At 39.2% G+C, this 20,588-nt stretch overlaps 1 protein-coding gene across 3 annotated transcripts in view; it reads right to left on the reverse strand.

The window, feature by feature from the left end:
* The window catches only part of LOC111232882 (receptor-type tyrosine-protein phosphatase U), a 148,434-nt gene that overhangs the window by 90,743 nt on the left and 37,103 nt on the right, over positions 1-20,588 (reverse strand). For all 3 annotated transcript variants that reach the window (XM_022760565.1, XM_022760564.1, XM_022760562.1), the window contains exon 2: positions 12,220-12,351. In XM_022760565.1, the coding sequence (XP_022616286.1) occupies positions 12,220-12,351 (132 nt within the window). The remainder of the gene's footprint in view (positions 1-12,219; positions 12,352-20,588) is intronic.

Here is a 20,588-nt window from a genome sequence, read left to right on the forward strand (position 1 = left end):
TCCCAAACTCTCCATCTGGCCTGACATTTACAGTGGGAGCAGAAAAAAAACCTTCTATCTCCAGCGCGTCCAGCGTTAGAGGGGCTCGTTTGTTTCTCACGCATATAATCTTCTCAGACATATTATCATCCTCCACTCTGCGACGACAGTGAAGGATCCCCATGTAAGCCAAGCCTTCCTCTTCTAATCCTCCTGTTCCGCGTTTGGAGGAGAGGATGAAGATGAAAAGTAGGTTCTACATCTCAAGAATAGCCTGTCAAAATGTGTCATAACATGAATGATTGAATTATCGCAAAAATTAAGGCAATTTTCTTTTCTTTTCAGTTAAGTGAAAGATCAATATCACTATTTGGAAAGAAAAAAAAAAAAGTATAAGCTGTGACTTACAGGGGGGGTTTGAGAAATTGGTCCGTTTATCAACTTCGCTATGTGATGAAACTGATCCCCAAATCTGGAACCATGTTTGAAACCAAGTTTCCATGGTTGATTATTATTCGCTCCATTGTCTTCAGTTAGCACATTACATACAGTGATCAAATAGAGCTAGCATGAGCCAAAGACAGAAGCTGTATCATTTGGGAATAAAATGTTGTTTAACACATTTTACAAACTAAAGAACCATTAAGTTACTTAATACTTGCAGCCAAGTATTAGGAAGGGAACCAACCCAATTTTTTCCCTCCCAAAACGAATTCTGATACCTCAACTCAGGGTATCTGCCAAAACAAGAGAACCAGTCTGATACCAGTGTTTTCTCAAATTTAAAATCTGTGCACCAGGCTGTGTGGATTCGTTTGTTTTAAGATTAAGTAACATGTGGCTCAATGAGGATCAATGTGGAATTAAAAACGGAGTCAGTCTTGAATAAATGTGATAGATACAAGAAATTAAAGAATCTAAATTTGCTAACAACCAAACTACAAAGGCTGACACTGATCACGCAAACACAAATATTCAAACATTTGCTCTTTTTTCAGCTTTTATCACAAAATCCATTAAGTCCTTTAGCATGTCATCTCATATCATTCCCTCTTTCAACTATGAAAGCAAGAAGTCAACCATCAAAATACTCATAAAAGCAGTGTACGGGGTAGGATCAGATATTATCTATCTTATTTAAGAACAATGATGTTTTAAACTAAAAAATATACATATTTAAATTTAAATAGTCACTGACTTCACTGCAGCTAATTTATCTTTGTTTTTAGTCAACTATGGTGTCCCATCTTCATCCAAGCCCTTCACACAGTAATAACTCATTTGAAAGGCAATAAGCTTTTCATATGTGTTAATGGAGAATAATAAAGTTTGGTGAAGCTTGAGGAGCTAATTATCGACAGTCTGGTTAAAAGCACAGAGACGGACAGCATACTAAACAGTCTAGCACAAAAGAGAGTGCAGTCATTTTGCCACTTGTTGTTTTTAGATAATACCTAAAATATCACTGGTCTTAGTCTCACTCTTTAAATCAATTCCCTCATATTTCTTGCTTCTCTCATCATCAGTTATTAAGAATAGTAAGAAGGAACATTACGGATGGCAGGAAAATGAAAAAGGAGATGCCAGATGAGGTGAGACTATTTATATCCAGGCAGCCCGAGTTGATCCGCGAAAAGACAGGCAACAAATGCAAGGAGAGCTGTGGACTCCTGAGACCTGATATAATATATTACTTATTGTGTATAATTCAAATAGCCATCCATCTCCAGTTAGTCATTCTGCTTGCATCAGGCCTTTCACATTCATTATCATATCAGTTAACACGATTTAATGCAAATGGCTCCACCCAGAAGCGATGCCTACATATCAATTACTGACAGAGTGTTGTGCACGACAAGAGTTATTATAGTAACACTGCTGAATTAATTGCACCTGAGAGGAAGTATGTGAATGAGAATGGCAGGGAAGGATGAGACATAAAGAGGTAACATGAGGAAGAAGAATAAAAAATGCTTTGTCCCTACTTCTTTATTCTGTGAAGGACCCTCTTGGCACTTCATGAGCCCCCAACCAGATGCCGACTCAAGAGGATCCTACATCTCAAATCAATGTTATTCCAACAAATGGAGATGAAATAACCTATACTCAGAACCCCTCCTGGCAACTGGATTGCCACCCACTAAGTCCACGGACAAAATACGCTGAAATCATTAAGTCTCACAGCGGAGGATCAATGGCTGCATACAAATTCTGCTCATGTCATTTGCAAGGATGTTTATCTCCGCCGTTATCTAGCACTATTCACCCCGATTATGGTGAGGATACTTCAAGCATGTACAGCAGTTTCAGTCCTAAATGATGCATCTATCACCTACTGAGCCAAAGTGCCAACTGATATAAATATGGAACAGATACTTTTTAGTGGATTTAAAAGTGAAATGATATGTTTTAAAACAAAGCCTTATAAATATTTGTGTAGGTCACACATAATTGATGCTGTATGGTTATGAATTTTAAAATGTGAGGGTGCATGGTTAAGTAGTTGATTTGTTAGTGCTGCAACGCAGGAGGAATTGTTTTACACATCCTTCAAGGCACAAACCAGTTTTCCCAGTGGAACCTCTAAAGTATTAACTTGGGTCCCAGAGGGACACGGGGCACTACATTTGTAAACAGATGGTGGTGGCTTCACACTCCCACAGGAGATCACTGCAGCATTTTATTTCCCCAATAGAAAAGCAGTCAACCTCACAATGTACTGTACATAAAGCATACACTGGAGAATAATGCCATTCAAATAGCACATCAGCAAGTTGGCAACAACAAGTGCAACATTCTGATCATGTAGCAAAATGAGTTTAGTGTTGTTCCTGTCCAGAATTTTAATACGCCAAGATGCCTCAAGTTTTCAACTTACTTTTTTCATTAGGGAGCTGCTGCACTTTGACATAGGTTACATTAACATTAGCAGTGCTCTAAGCAGAATTCGCTGAGGAGACCCACAGTCATTTCAATCTGCTGATAAAGCTTCTGCTGTGTACGGGTAGGCAGTCTGTTGCCTTCTTTGCAGCTGATATGCTCTGCTGTCCCTCCCCGTGCCTTTTTCTTTCTGTTTTCCTCTTCTGCACCATAAAGATGTTTCCATTTTGTTGATGCCACCATGTAAAGCCAGGTATGTGCACCAAACCAGTCCTGAAGCATCATTACTGAGACACCTCTGCCAATCAGCTATATCACATTCTTAATCAGGATGGAGGCTCCACCAAATCAGTGCTGTTGATAAGCTGATTAGAGACATTGATTATTATGATTATTACCTGTATGTGATTATGTATAATTGTACAATACACAACTTTATCTATTATGTTTTATCAGCATATCAACCTTCTAAAAATAACATCAATGTTGGACAATTCTACAAAATCAATAATTATGTTAAAAAAACCTTTTTTTGTTGTTGTTATCAATGAATCTGAAAAAAAAGCCCTGGCAGCTGTCTATTCTGCTTTGTATAAGGCTTAACACGGTGAGTAATGTACTAAGTTTAGTTTCTTAACACTTTATTTCACTGATAAGCTCCCTGTGGCTCACCCTTAACTACAGAGCTGCATGCCAAGGAAGTGCAGTTTAAAACTGATGAAACTGAAACACATTAAAATGATCCAACAACAATTAATTCCCAAACATAACATAACAACTAAAATCTGACCAACAGTTGATTACATTGCTTTATCTTTTATTTTAAATTATTTAATTTGAGCAGAAACCAGCAGTGATATCGATCTAGTGGCCACTGAGTAACTCAAGTATTATTCTCCACCTGAAAACCTTATACCCACAGGCTGGAATGCATCAAGCACACAGGGGAAGATACTACATGGTCAAGGACTGATGAAGTTTGGGGGAAAAATGTTTGTGGTATAAAGTTTTTTCCAGTTTTTCTTAACTCTTTTGCTTTGAGCAAAAATGAGCCATGAAAGCTGTCAAGTTTGAACATTTTTAAATTAATGATTCTATCAAAGTAGCAAATCTGCATACATCTTGTTCTGACATCTCACCTGCCTGCGTTCAAGCAGTCCCAAAAGATCTGAGACGATTCTCCCTCTATTAAAACTGACACAGCCCAGAACGGTCCATGACTGAGTTTCTGTGGATGGGAATTCAGAACTTTTATACTTTTCGGCATATTTTCTCTCCCCTTTTCTAATTCATGTGTATTGAGAAAGCTAAATGCAGGCCTTTACACAAAGAGAATTTTAAGAAATACTTCTGTTCTGGTTTCAAACGATTGCCAAGGCCCTCGAGTCTGTGATCTGTGAACATTCAGAGAGAGCTGGAGCAAAGTGTGGGCACAGAGGAGTCGAGGAGAGCACAGAGGCTGGGAAATATCCAAATGCGAATACTAAAACTATCCATAACAGGCACGCATACAAAGCTTATTCCAATCGCCAGATCACCAAAGAGGGAATGTGTGATTAGCAGAAAAGAAGAGGATATCAGAGGAAGAAAGAAAACTTCAAATATTTAAAGAACATGTTCAAAGCTAGCGGGCAGGAGTAGAATTGTCTCATAAGTTAATTCAAGTGTCCACATTTGATTCACAAAGAAGCTTTAACTCTGTTCATCTTTTGCTTACTAAGAACACAGGGCCTTAGTTGGATTAAGTGATGTAAAATCTTGGACAGTTTTGAAAGCATCCATGTGAGCTAAACTCTGAGCTATGCATTTTCACTTTGCAGATCAAGACAAGCTCTACACACATTAGACGCTGTTAGAAATATTTATTTATTTATTAATAGTCCATAGTGGTGACGGTTCAGAAGTGAACATACTCTGAAATTGTGATTGGATCTCCTGCACACATTTAAAAGGAGTTTGTCTCTTACTATTTGCAATATTTAGTATTTTTATGCATGTGTGTTTGAACATTGCATAAAACAACTTGTCATCTTGTTTAAGTTGACCAACATACTTTGTAGCCAGTCGGTCGGCATGGAAATGTCGATCTGTCGCTCAGTTGGGTCAACACTTTGGTCCAGACTGAAATATAAACAAAAATTTGGTGCAAACATTCATGGTCCAAAGACAATAAACCTTCACGACTTTGGTGATCCTGACTGTCCAGTTCTTTGGTTTATGAACAAAACTAATTACATTCCCATCGATGCCATTAGTCATTTAGCTAATCTTGTTAACATGGTCAACATATACCTGCATATCATTGTCATTATCATCAAATGCATTGTCAATGTGAGCATGTTAGCATGCAGACATTACCATTTAGCTCAAAGCACCACTGTGTCTAAGGCTATAGACTGTCTTACTCCATTATGTCCAAAGGGTTTCACAAAGGTCTAATAAAACTAAGGGCTGTGACATTTCCAGAGGAGAATGTAATGGTTCAAATGACATACATTTTTTTCTTTATATTGGAGTTGTTAAGTTTTTCCCCAACAGGAAACAAGAGAAAAGCTACACTACCTATATGCTAATGCTATAGCACCTCCAGTTCACCTTGCTTCACTAATCATTTCACAACAAACTGTGTTGAAATCTTTTAAAGAGCAAAATAAACAGTATAGCAGCCATATTAAATCTCTGGACACCCAAGCCTTACGAAGGGCCAATTATGTATGAACCTAATCCAAAATTCCCAATTTATTCTGCAAAGATGCTGCGGCTTCATTGCGGGTATCACCCACATGGTTTTTCATGAGCTGAACCATTATGCTTCAAGTGACCTGCCACTTCATCTCACCTGAGTTAAGTCTATTTGGCTATGATCCTGAGTGTGCTTCCTGAGCTTCAATTATGTTGTTAAACCGGCAACCTTAAACATAAAAGCCCTCTATCTGTCCCTCTAAAGCGACACTAATTAGACGCAAACTACAGCCAAAAGGGAGCTGCATTACCATACCTACCTATCACCTGGGTGCCTGTGTGTGGATGAGTAAAAAACACAGAACAAAAGAATCAGTTGCAGTATATTCTAGTTAGACTGCAAGCTTCCGCATTTGGCACCATCATTCCTCTTTACCTTGTTGAAAAGGCATAAAGGGAACCGACGCTCGCTTCACTGAATAACAATGCAATTAATTTGTTATATTTTAAAAGCTTTTGTGTAGTGACAGGCATTTTTGAGATACTTAAAATGGACACTGAGATTTCAGACATTTATATAGCACATCGGTGATCAATAAATATGAGCTTCTTTGCCTCGAGGTAATGAGTCGTAAGCCATTATCCCTGTGGGCCAGTGGTGTCCAGTCCTTGGCCATGGAAGACTCTGCAGGCTTTCATTCCCACCAAATATTACAGCTGCTGACTTCACTAATTAGTTCCTCCCTCTCTGACTGAAGGTTTGTTAATTAGTGAAATCAGATGGTGGAACGTTTGGCTGAAACGAAACCCTTCAGACTCTTCAACAGAGCATGGCCAGACACAACACTCTTCAAGGGAACAATTGTCCTCTGTAACCCAAGCTAAATGACAAATATAGCTCTCTGCAAGACAATGTTCCCCGGAAATAAACAACAGACCATTTTATCTCATCTCTAATTCCATTCATCATCGCACATTTTTAGACTTGAAGCCAAGCTTTCCCGTAAAGCTTATGCACTGCTTAAGCCATTACATGACTTTTTATGAAGATTTACTCAACCATGAATTCAAGCCCCATATATTTGCTCACCCTTTCAGGTCCTCAGTCTTTTTTACCCCAAAATATTAACAAGAGAAAAGTACTTCACCACTGGAAAGAAAAACTCCTCTTTCTCTGAATAGGTGAAGACAGCTCAAGCTTTCTGAAAACGAGGTACAGCAGCTATTGTCATATGAAACAGAAATGAGGTAGGGCTGAATAATTAATCATTTTAATATTGAAAGTGCAGTTTGAAAGAGTGAAATTTTAAAATCACAAGAGCCAGACAATTTTAATTCTAACCTATTATATACCAGTGCCTCGAAATGCCGTAGCAAGTAAAGGTTTTAAGCCAGTAGGTGTTGAATTCACTGGTTATATCACCAGCTGTTGCCAGTTCCTTTATTCAGCTGTAGCTGATTGACGTTAATCCTGCGAGTTCACTTTTGCCTGGTTCAAATGCTTTCTGAGTTCTGTTGCCTGTTCATTTTGGTCAACCTAGGCAGTTGTTGAGTAGAAATGACAGACAGGGCAAACAGACCTGAACTGATCTCTCAGTTAGTTAAATATTATTGTGTCATGTCAAGCCTATTTCTAAAGCAATATCTCATCACAAGTCCTCCAACCTAAACAACTAGCTATATAGGTCATTTGTCCCTGTCCAACCCAGAGGAGCATCTCCTGAATTAGCACCCCATTACGGTGGCAGGAGATATGCCACAGAACTTTTTCAAAACACAGTTGAAAAATAAATAATTAAACCTTTTATTTAATGTCAATGCTACAGTACATTTTTTGGTAGGCTCTGGCACAAAAACAACTTGGTCAGGTTTAAGAAAAGACTGTTTAAAACAAGTACTTTGTTAAGGACTTTGGTAATAGACACAGTTAAAGCTATGGGATGGTCACGGTTATAAGAAAAAATGCTGATGGAAATAGGAAACAAACAGCAGTCAACAACAGTTGACCTATCCATCCTCCCCGACCTCTTCCCTACACAGAGTTTGTCGCTGTATACCGTTGTATAACAGCTTTGTTACTTGAACATAAACATGTCGTTTTGGGACATCCAAACTGATGCTGTCTCACACGGCCGCTAGATATTGGTTCATAATAAAACTCAACTATGGGTCATAATAAGCAGCTTGCGCAAACAACCTATGGGGTCAACTATGCAAGTTTTTAGGCACAAGCTGATTTCTCTCCTACTGACCATTATAAGAACCCGCACTGAAAAACTAAACAGCAACTACACTATTCATGAATACGTATAAATACATAATTATATCTCTATATATTTATGTAGAGACAAAATAAATTTTTGTTTGGTAAAGAAATCAAACATAATTTAAATCACAATTGCAATAATGGTCAAAACAAATGGCAATTTGCTCTTTTCCTTAAATAATTTGCATACAATTAAAATATGACATATAGACAGACTGTACCATACTACATTGCATGACAACCAACTTAGCAATTCAATGTAATTATGTTGTTTAATACAACAAGAAACAGACTTAAATTGCACTCAACTAAAATACCTACAGTATTAAGAACCATTTTCTCAAACAGCAAAATTATAAGCCATACAGTATATTATCTCTCCAAAAATGCAGTTATAACAGCAAAACTAACTGAATTTTGAAACTTAGAATAAATGGAAACCTTTTAAATGGGATGATATTGACTGTATATATATGGTAAATGCAGTCTGCCGGAAGGTAAAGGTGGAGGAGGCCAGTGTAATAGAGTATTAAACCAGTGAGGATGGCTGGTCAGCTCAGATAACAACACCCCTCCTACAGCAGATGTATCTGTCTCCTCGCTCTGCTTCATCCTTTCACAGACGCAGATGAATCTCAGGTCACTGTCAATGACACACACACACACACTAATGTGCAGCTGATCTACGGTGTGCGGCTGAGGCCAGGCAGGGGTGAGAGGTGACAGATAGTAAAGGCCACAAGATATGACATTGTCCTCCATAGCCGACTGGTAAAGGATGCTGGAGATACAGATGGAGGATTGTCTGTGTGTTTTATTGTATGAATTAGCTCTGTTAAGGTCATTACATTGAGCCTGCTGCTACAGTATGTGCCGATTGACCAGGCTCTGACCCCATGACAATGTTGAAAACCATGCTTTATGTAAGTTTTAACCTTTCTTGGATCCGAGGTCCCATCCAACATTAGAGTCCATTCAGAATGTCTGTGGGTATTTATGTAAGGATCTTTTGTGCTAGTAGCTAATGAAAACAGCCAGTCAATTGACTCCATAGCACGTTGCACTGTGCACGCTGCATGTACAAATACACACATGGAGTTAGATTCTCGTCTGTTGCAGGACCTATCTTTAAAGTAACCTTCACTGTATGTGTGCTACCGGACAGCACAGCAGACACTAACAAAAAAATACAGGGAGAGAGGGATTTGCAGAATTAGCATGCAACACATGGTAAGAAAAAAGAAGCAGTAGCATATTTCAACACTATTTCAGTACTGTCAGAGAATTTCTGTATGACTCAGCTGGAAACTAAAGCCCCAATTTCTGAACATCCAAGAGACACTGTTTGAGCGGTTGCTGAGGTGGAAAACTGAGTGAGGATTTTGTTCTCAGTGACACTTGAACAAGAACAAACACCTAGCAGAACAGAGGGTTGAATTGGGAACTTTCTGTCTCAAATATCCAATTTAAAGGACAAATCCATCCTTAGATAGATTATCAGGTTGTGATATTCAAGGGGTTTTGGAATGATATGAGCTAATATATTTTTTCAATGTAGCCACTGAATCTAACTTCAGTTTCAGTTTCCCAACCCGTCGCTGCAAAATCATTACTGCTGCTGCAGTGTCATGAATTCGCAATTACACAACACAGCAGAGGGCTTTTAATTTGAAACTGAGGACAGGTGGTGACACCCAACTGAGGTGACAGGGAGTGAGAGAAAGAAGAGAACATAGTAGAGAGAGAAATGTAGATTTAACCTGCTAACATTAAGTTAGACAGATTTTTATGACCTACTGATATTAACTCCAACCGCCGCATATGACACATTCACACCACCGAGATACAAACAAAACCCTTCAGACTCATACTGGTCGTTGAGCATACAGGGATAAATCCTGGTGAGGCACCATATTGGTGGGCCAGTGGACCAGCCCAGTCAATCTCTTTACCAGCCCTCTCTGTGCGCCTATCAATCGGGGTGCCCATGACAGTATGGTGCGTACCTGTTCCAGATTGGGCGCTTAATTCACCGACCCAACCCCAAGATGTCTAAGAGCTGAAAAGATTCTGCTTTCAACCTTCATTCTAGCTTTACTGTAAATATCTGTGTATCATGTCGCCCATATGTTTTACCTCTTGGCCATAAGAATAAAAAAATGAAAACACCTAAAAATGTGAAGAGAGAAAGCAAGATACTTTGCAATTACCTGTTTTTTAACCATGTTTAATGTATTTTCCCCTTAAGCTGAGCCTGATACACTATAATGGCTTTTGCAGCAGACTCACAACTTTTGAAGCTAATAAATCTGACTCTCAGAAAACAAGGTACACTTGACATGCAGACCCATTCTTCCTCACAAGGTCATCATCCTGCAAGCCCGACTTGTTCATTAAAACAGCAAGAGGACTGAAGATGATCAATAGCAACCAGACGTCTCCAATCTAATTCAAAATAAAGGAGAATGTGATAAAAATGGGCCATTCTTATTAAGATCTCACCACATTTTATCATCTTTTTTTTTCCAGGACGATTTTCTCTTTCATGGGAACGGTAGTCTCTAATTTCTCCTGGGAGCCACAAGCTGCTGCTATCTCAGCTGTGTTTACTAATCTTCCCTCGACACCAATTTCTCAGCCCCACAAAGTTAATACTGGCCCAATGTAAATAGCCTTATCTCATAAACTCTTGTTATCCCCCCACCATGGCTGCCCAATGTGATACATGGTTAGAAGTCAACACAGGGGGATTAAGTCAGAGAGAAGGAGAAAAAAGAAAAAGAAAAACATTTCCTGTGCCAGTATCTACAGTAAGGTTATCCACCTTAAATAACACAGTGAAAATGTCATGGTGCACTTCAGGAAAGAACACTCCTGTCACTATACAATGACACCAATCAGGCGAAGAACATGAGTAACACATTGCTTATAGTGTGGGGCTGAAGGATGAGCGGATAATAAATTAAACTGAATTCGTCTCCTGGTTCTCAGAACTGATCGATCAAGAGTTGATGCTCAGAGCCTCTCATGTGTCTCGTCATGAGCACATTACAGTACCTGCCTCATTCCACCTGTGCAAGTTTTCACTGTAAGCTCTGGATCGCTGTAAATGCCATGGCACTACGTTTTAATTAAACCCAAAGGGAAAACTATTAATTATCCCATCGCCTGCCATGAATTGGCTGGTGGCTACATGCAGATTCTCACTTGAATGCTGATGATGTGGAGGTGAATTAAGTGCAGTTTAAGAGTTAAGGACTAAATTTCAGATTTATAAAATTCTGAATTCTTTTTGGATAGATGCCAAAAGAGAAGGAATTTAAGTGATATGAATCAGCTTTTAAAAATAACAGTATTTACTCCTGCAGGAAATTTATGAAATTCTTTTGAAAGGCTACTTGAGTCAAAATGTTCAAAAAGGATGGAGTATTCCCTGTAGCCTACAATTATTTCTTTTTAAATGATCTACAGTATCTGACTGCGTCCTATCTTGTCATTTTTACATCTGTTCCTCTTAGCTTATCTGTCTTTATATCTGCCACTGATCTGTCTCTTCTGCTATCAAATGATGTCAGTTCTTTCTTTCAAGCTTTTGAAATTGCTGCAGCTGTTCAACATGCAAGTTCTCACTCTCTCCCTCTCATGTACAATGAGCAGTTAAATGCATGTTTTTGTCATAAACTGGTCGAAATCTCATTACCATATCATAGATTGATTGAGTGGTTAAAGGGAGGTCAGCACCTTAATCATATTGCAAGTTTCCATGGTAGAAGTAGCTCAGCAGAGAGTCACTGCTGCCACCAATATTTCTGCTGAGAAGCTGAAACAGCACTCTTCTCTTTGTCAGATCCCTGTAGGTATTTGTTAATGCAGAGATGGAGGAGCGCCTTATAAACTATGCATGCCATCTCCCTCTGGCAACCACAAGTAGAGAGGATGATGGCAGGAAAATGCTGGTTTCCATTAGTCCTGTGAGGCTGGTTAACATAAAATTATCCTTGGGGTTAGTGGGAAGCAGACAAAACTGGGGTGAGTGGTTCATTAGAGCTGATGCATAATGGACGCTGGACATCTATGAGGGCTGATTTCAACAGTCACATTCTCCTGATATTTCTGTCACATTGATACAAACAAAAGTACCATTTCTTTCCCCGGGCTTTAGGATAATTTACGAAAGAAACGGAAGCACACACCAAATGCTGATATGCCCAAAAAAATAGCTTCTGGTCTCGTGCCCCATGATTTCTCACTTGATGTGTTTCAGTGTAAGATTTGTAGCGAGCCAATCTCCTGGTCAGCTCTGTGTAATCAAAGATCTGCATGCCAACAGACGTCTCACAACACAAAATGGCTGCAGTCTGAAATGGCAATCAAGTACAAGCTATAGCACTGTAGGAGAGAGGACCACTCACCCCGCAGGAGGTCAGAGCTGGCATAAGGTGAGCTGTACGTCCGAAACAACAGCCAGTCAAAGTCATCCTCCTCCCCCTGGGTGAAGTCACACAGATTGGGGTCTGAATCCTCTTCAAACGTGCAGCCAGCAGCTGGGAAAAAAAAGGAAAACATTTAAACAATGGCCATCACTGAAGGACACAACATTTCTGGTTATAGAGACCAGTTTTAAGAAAATAGATTTAAAATCACAGATGACTTTTATTAATGCTAAATGTGTCATTTTATTTTTTATTTTCATGCCAAATATTCATATTTTCTCAAACCACTAGTCCAAAACTCAGAGATATTCAGGTATCATAGTAAACTAGCAAATACTTCCATTTGGGAAGCTGGAACCAGAGCATGCTGGATATTTGCTTACAAATTGATCTAACATTAATTATTAATTAATTATCTAAATTATCTTTCTCTTTCTGAAGTATACCAAAGCCTTAGTCTTGTGCTGATTTCTGTCTTACAAGATAATGTGGGGTTTATTTTTTAGATTTCGCTCTAAATCTATTCCTATTATGGAAAATGTGAGAAAATACAACCATAACGTCTTGTTCCCACATTTAATGTCCATTTGAACCCCAAACCAATCTCAGCAGTCAGCCACAATGAAATGTACAATGCAGCCACACTAACCACCTCTCTACCCTTTAAGGCCAAAGCACTGACCTGTGTTTGCTGTTGATGTGAACATGTCTACACAAGTGAGCTATGCACCGCTGCTCTAAACCACAGCTCTGATGCTGCTCAGCTTCGGTATGAACTGCACAAGGGCTACTGTAATAATCTCAATGTTATGGATAAATAATAGTAACCCGTGAGCAAATATTGACAGCAACTTCCTCTCAAATAAATATTCCACTCTTTGCAATTGCAAAGATGCTTTAACATGAATGTAAAACATGAGTTGAAAATTTCACAAGGTGACCAAAAAGACCAACCACCATCTTGAAACTCCAGTATATATACAACATTGGAAATGCAACAATATTAACACATAGAATTACACAAATATGAAGCTTTTAGTAGTGTCAGCAGTGATCAGATTTTAACAGTCCTTGAGTCCATCAGCCTGGTTTGACTGGTCGAATGCAGGCTGAACACCATTTCATTTTCTCATGTCATACACAGGGGTATGTGTGTTAAAACAGTACAAAATGAAATGTGTTCACACGTGCACAAATTCTCTCAAACCAACAAAAAAAATCAAGTGCAACGAGCAATAATTACTTGAGACGCGCACAAAAGAACACAAGCCCTGGCAAAAGCAATAATTGCCCCTGTATCTGAGGAGAATTACCCCTCCCATAAAACATTCACAAACAAGACTACATATTCCAAAGCCCATTCACAAAGGCATATACAAATAGTAATAACATTTGGAGAGAGCGGGCACCCTGGGGAATCTAGTGATTATCATAATACCTCACAACCTGCTATTCCATGTGCCAAAAAGCTAATTTTTTCAAATTATATTTAATAGCTATGGCTTTAATGGCCCTTGGGTCCTGAATAATGTGCTTCAGTCATTGCTCTCTGCATCTGTTGCCATATTTCACATTAGTCCATCGGTGTGAGAATTACAGTCTAACAGTGGGCAGTTTGAACAACCCAGTCATAAGACTAGATCCTGTGTCAGTTATAATTGGAGCTGGACAGCACGAGACACGACATGCTAATGACAAGAATAACCATGAGCAGGTCCTGAAGGTGACCCCTGTGGTCTACAGCTTTATTGCTGCTCATTCTTTCTCTAATCTCCCATTAAACCAATGGTCTCAATATGACAGGCTGCAGACAAAAACGCAGGCGGCTTCACTGTATAGGGAGGATTCATAGTTCTCATTTTTACTACCAATGTATCAGATATCCACAGCTTGCAGTCATTAAAGGTTATTGTGATTGTTATGTTACAGGCCAAATTAAATGGAGGACAAAAGAAAGATTCTTTCATGGGGTTGAGTATTGTTTGAAATGTTTTTATATCCACGCCAAGACAATATCTGGGTTTTGGTACCCTACCAAAGCAATCCTTTTTCACGCGTACATCAGTTTGAGAAACATGAGAAAGATAATTAAACAAAACAGTAATCTCAGTGAAGATATTTGCACATCCAAATGTCTTAGATGCTAGTGATTTGCAAAGTGTCACTTTGTCATGAAAAGAATAATATCCCACACACTGCTACTTCTGATAGAGGTTTAAAGAAACCAAAAGTTGGGTAGATCAATAAATCATGATATTAAGTAAGATCAGTGTGCAGGTTATTCTTCTTTTTAGAACAAAACTAATAAAATACATCAAGTTTTACCGATCTTTTGGTGCTAGATATTGTCTTAAAACAAGTGGCTGAAACTTCTGTAAATAAAATACAGTTTAAAATGAACCAAGTTTCCCAATTTCCTGATTTCGACCAATAAATATGTGATTTAAAAAACAAGATAAAGGGTGCCCTGGTGGGCTAAAGTTTAAGGCCCTGACCATGAACCGAATCATTCCCAATTTACGTCTGACTGGGCATCTTTGCTGCAAGATGTTTCCTTTCTCGTTCTCCCCTCATTTCCTCTCATCCATCTACTGGCAACACTATACTTTCTTTAGAAAAAAAAGCATCTAGAGCCAGCTAACAGCTCTGTGAGAATGTACTTTAGACAGAGTGCACTACATGCTAACAATGTTAACATACTAATAGGAGGTAAAGTTTACCATGGTCACAGGTGAGGAAAGGACATTAGCCTTACAAATATTTTTGTTGATAAACCGAGGTAATGAACAGATTTAAGTTTTCACCTGATGACGGCGTTAGATAAAAAGTTATCACAATTCATCCTGGGGGGACATGAACTTCATCAAAGTCATTAGTCTAAAAAAGTGGATTGACTTATCAGTCAACCAGTACTGCCATCTCTGCAGCCGCACCACTGGCATGTAATAACAACTAACCCAGGCTAGTGACCTAACTTTCAATGCCAACTTTCAATATTGTTTCCCATGCTGGATGCTACAGGCACATTTCAGTTAGCAGTCTAGAACAGCAAGGTTCAACAGAACCTTATATCACAGAAAATGAGTTCCTGCTGTTTGGATTAAAAGGTTACAGTTGGTCCAAAGTGTTGAACTTTCCTCAGATGGTGCATTCACTGCGGCACAAACACACTCAGAGTGGCCTTGCCCACGGCTAACCTATTACATTACTCTTGCACCTACCAGTGATTATACGGTACGATCAGAGTACATCTAGCATCATGTAAGCTCAGTCCATTGGGTGATAGTAGCAGCCAACCAGCAGGGGAGGGAGAGTGGGTTTCTCCCCCTAGGTTTGATTTATTGCCCCGTGCTGGGCTGTTACTGCACAGATCTGCTGCTGAGGCCAGGGGTTAATTGTCCCGCACTGGGGTCTATTTCTAATAGAACAGCCGGAGATATGGGACCTGACACATCCAAACGCTGGCACTATATTATTCCCTGCTGCTTCGGTAAATGAAGCCTACAGACTCCTCCCTATACAAAAGTCTCATCATGCAGAAGAAGGAAGCCGGGAATGTCATCTCCTCAGAACGCACCAAGAGACATCCAGCTCATCTATCATGACAAACATACTCCCCCCTCAGCTCCTGCTGGAGTGTGGGGGGTGTCAGTGGCCATTTTTTACCTGAATAATTACAGCATAATTTAGTGCATTGACCAGTGCAATGTCAAGACACTGCCAAGATTTTGTGGCTGAGGTTCCGGCATGTTTCACAGTTTGTTCTGTTGTTCATGCTGTTGTTAGCTGATAGAAATCAATGTGCATTTTAAATATATAGCTCTCAATCTGTTCATTTAATAACAAGTTTCTTTTTTACCGTACATATGGTTACTTAATATAACCACTATGTCCTTGGAGAAGCAATTTCTGCAGATGATAAAGAACAAATTAATGCAAATCATAGAGCCTGTATCATTAAAATGCTTGTCAGACTGCTAAGGCTTTCTCTTTTTTCATCACAATGTGTCTGATCTGCAGCACCAGTATAAAAGTAGGTCTACAGAAAGAGCATGTGGTATCACTTCTCGGGAGCAAAATGGTGGCACAGATTAATCTTCTTTTTTTTTTTTTGTCTTTTTACAAACAAGCCTGGAAGCATTGGTTTCAAGGTTGCAATACCAACAGAAAACATGTTGAAACAGCTCTGAAGTGCCAAGTCCACCTGCCGAGGATGCAGCATTGCGCCGTTAGGAGGAATACATGAGAGTGAACAAAATGGAGATGACAATGATGATCAGTGCCGTGTCACATTGTTTAGCAATAATCTGAGTGTTGACTGTAAGTTTAAACTTGATCTTGAGAGTGCCAACACACATTGCCCTATAAATAAATTAATACTTCACCTCTCTGACTTTTAGCAAACCAGAGTAACTTCAGATTTACACAGTGGCACTGATCAGCCGTGTTCTGTCAGAGGATGGATGCAGTAGCTCCTCTTTGATTTCATAAGGAAATTTAAAAAAAACAAAAAAAAACAAGGTGGTAACTTGTTTACCAGACAATCCAATTTGTCGCCACCATCGTGGGGGTACATAAAAATATTCCTTAACTTTATGTGTGCAGTTAATCAACACAGTGAGTGTCTCTCTGCTCATATCAGTTGTTAGTGTCACATGTAGCCCTTCATATTAGGTTTGGTATGTTCTCATCTGTTTACTTGTATAATCCCCTGCCTTGCTATCTAATTAGAGTGTCAGTTATGCACAGTGAATAGTGTCAGAGTCTCTGTTTATCCCCTTTATTTGCATATGTTTTAAGCATAAGGAAGCTGGCCTAAGCTTATTTAAGGTGGTAGTACGCCAACAACTTTCCACTTGAATAAATCAAACCCAACAAAACAGGAAGAAGTTGACATCAGAGAAGTGGCTGAGCCCTACCCCATAGTATCACCAACAGTTAATGTGTTGATATTTTTAATGATGTGAAGACCACCTAAATGAAGAGTAGACAGCCATCAAAGCGCAATCTTAAAATGTAAAAAATGCTTATATTTCAAAGCAAAAATATGATCCGTCATTAGATGCAGAAAGCCTCTGATCTGAAAATCTGCAGTTAACAGCAGAGTCCAACACCACAAAGCGGTACTTGTACAGATTGTAAATTGTAGTACTTGTTTGAGTACCAAATTGTCATATCAGCTACTCACAGAGGTAGTAAAAAAGTGTATTTGAGAACGCTGGTGTATATTAGCTCAAGTGATCTAATTCGGAGGAGGCACAGTATGGAAACTCTGGGAATTACAATGACAGCAGTACAATGGCGCAATGAAACCACAAATATCTCTAGAAGAGATAGATGCAGAATATGGCAGGAAACCAACCGTATATGCAGGAGCAAATAAATGGAAGTAAACACAGATTGCCCCATAATCCACTTTCTGTCCACTGTAGAAAATCTACACATTACTGAAGTAACCGTCTGATCGACTGTTGTCAGCTCGGTCCTTCGTGGCACCCTCAAATAAAGCAGCAGCATGATCAGTAAGGTGCTGTTTTATGTAGTGTTTTCTATCAACTCCAGCTTGATCAGCTGATTGGTAAGCACCTGTCCTGGCTGGCGGGCTTGCTCTCTCTCCGCTCTGCTGCAGCAGCACCTTTGCAGTGTTTTATAGACGTTTTTTGTGATTTATTCATTTATGTCAATAAACTTTCATGCAGTAAACTTCTACTCGGCAAAGAAAGTGAGTAAGTGTTTCTGAAAATTTCAACCTTACAAATACAAGATCAATGAAAAATAACTGCAGTTACCTTTTGTCTTCATTTCCTTGAAATTCCTAGGATTTTTGGCTACCAGTCAGTATTTGGCATTGTATATGAGAGGTTGAGAGGAAAATAAAAAATCAGACAAAGTACAGAACCTAGAGTGATGAACACACACAGCTGGGTACTCGTGTGGCCTTGGAAATAAAATCCTCCGGTCCTTATTGTGAGACTGATCAAACCCAGCTGAAAACGCAGCCAATTTCAAGACACGGACCAAAACACATAAAACCCAGCCTCTAATTTATAATAAAAAACAGTAAAGGCTGATGTGTGGGCTCCGAGAAACCATTCACAACGTTTGCTTTAATTTCAACTCCAAGCCTTTGCCCTTAATTATCTGGCAGTCAGAGTGGATAATGAACACCAGAACCTGTGAAGTCACCTGGGAAATGCAGCGTGATGATGAGGCACGGATGCTTGTCATATCATCGTCAACAAATGGGAACCGAACCATGTTGGGAAGGCAGCCCATACCTGAGAGCTCTTTCACTCCACGCAGAAAGCCGCATCTGAGTCTGGGGTGACTGAGTGTCTGGCTGGTGGGGATCCAGGTGGGAATAGGTGAGTAATACTGGAGGCAGTTAGGAGGAGGAGAGTGCTTGATTTGCATTGCAGTGAGTGTGGCCCGATGCATCAGCAGGAGACAGGTATATTTATTCTCTACAGAGGCTCTCCTCCCCAGCACTCCCCTGGCTGCCTCTGAAAGCCATCCATCCCCACAGCTGAATACGCAATGAAATCATCTCTCTGCCTCCCCGGGCATTAATAACTCAACCCTGGTGGCTGGATGGGCCCGGTCACACACAGAGGGCCAGGAAACAGATTGAGAGAAGAAAGGATTGGAGATGGTGAACAGGTACAGCAGAAGTGCTAAGCTTCAGGGTAGACTACACTGAAATATGAAGAAAATAAGGGACTGTATGAAAATTACTGGGGTGGGGATGGGGGTCTGAACCTTCCCTCCATTATTAATATCTTCTTTGAGCCCTCCCTTTACTCAGAAATATGCAACACCCTCCCCCTAATATCCTAAATCCTAAACAGTGTACAAACAGCTAATATCGGCCAATGAATTGGCCGGCCAATATGTCGCCTGATATTAGCTATATGCAGATATATCTTTAAACAGAAATGCACAGCACAGAAATGCGTACATAGAAAAGTTTACATCGTTTTTTTCACCACCAGTTCATTTTTACAATGTAAAATGCTGCATTCAATGTGTATCTTGGTCACAGTTCTTTAATATAACAAATCTAAGGGATCCGAAAAAACATGGTTGTTTACGTGTGTTTATGTTTTTAAAAACTGCTATCAATGGACATATCGTTATAAATATTAAACTTTAAAATTCACAGTATCAGCTTCAAAAATCCAGGATTTGTCAGACTATAATTGTGGTAATTTTAACCTTAATGGAATAATTATTTTTTAAAAAGCACCCAGATCAAACAATATCAGTGTAATTAGCGGTCTCCATAATTATGGGGAACATAACGAAACGATGCATCATGTTTACCAAATATTCCTGCCATTCTTTGCTTTTGAAACAAGAGCTGTCACTGTCACTTTATACGACACATTTAACATTTTTTGACACATGTAACTTTACTGTTCTACATTCTGTTCAGATGCAAAATAAACCGAAGGTAAGAACAACTGTAGGCCAATGAAAAATAACGCTGTGTATAGAGATCCACATGTATTCTGTCTCTCAAAACAGACAAATTAATCCTATTAGCCTCTAGTATATTATGATGAGAGTAACAAACCCCTAACAAAGACACGACTGTTGCCATAATATTGCAAAAATGCACCTTCATATATAAATGTCATATATTCATATCACATTTTTTTAATAAAATAAAGTGTAACTGTAGGATGTGAAACAAAATTCACAACCCTTCCCCTTCTCTGACCTCCATTTGCTGCCCAGATAATAATTTTCATACCATCCTGTCAATTCAGTGAAGTGAAGTTACATAGTTCAAGAACATTTTCCCTTTTCATCTTCTGAGGGTGAACAATGACAAAAGGGCTTCCTACAGCTGTATTCATGCTGAATCCTGAGACACCAGTCAGCTGCAATTCATCTTGAAATTAATTTTGCCTTTACTTTAAAAGAGTGGTACAATATTTCATTCTCTATGGTGGGTTGACGATAAAAGCATCTGAGATGTCAGAAGAATAAGAGCCAAAATATTATTTTTTTCTGAGCTATTTTGAGGGCAACACGATGGAAAAACAAGGACACTAAGACAAAAGGCAATCTGAGCTTGTTGTCTGCTGTTTCTCTTTCTCCGAGAAAAAAAAGAAAAGAAAACATCAATTATTCCACTTCCCAGTTCCTGTGGGTTTAGGGTAGAGGGTAGGAGGAATCTCAATTCACAGTGCTGATAAGGAGTTAGTTTTAATTATAATTTTTTTTTTTTTTTTTCAAAATGTTGGTCTATTTTGAGCTGGTGTCTTTTCTCAGGCAGGGCTGGATTGCTGTGCCATTCATCTCCACTTTGCAATTCTCTTCACCTCCACAGAAAATGAAAT

This window comes from Seriola dumerili, unplaced genomic scaffold, assembly GCF_002260705.1.
Source record: "Seriola dumerili isolate Sdu_G_001 unplaced genomic scaffold, Sdu_1.0 BDQW01000341.1, whole genome shotgun sequence".
NCBI classification, from domain to species: domain Eukaryota; kingdom Metazoa; phylum Chordata; class Actinopteri; order Carangiformes; family Carangidae; genus Seriola; species Seriola dumerili.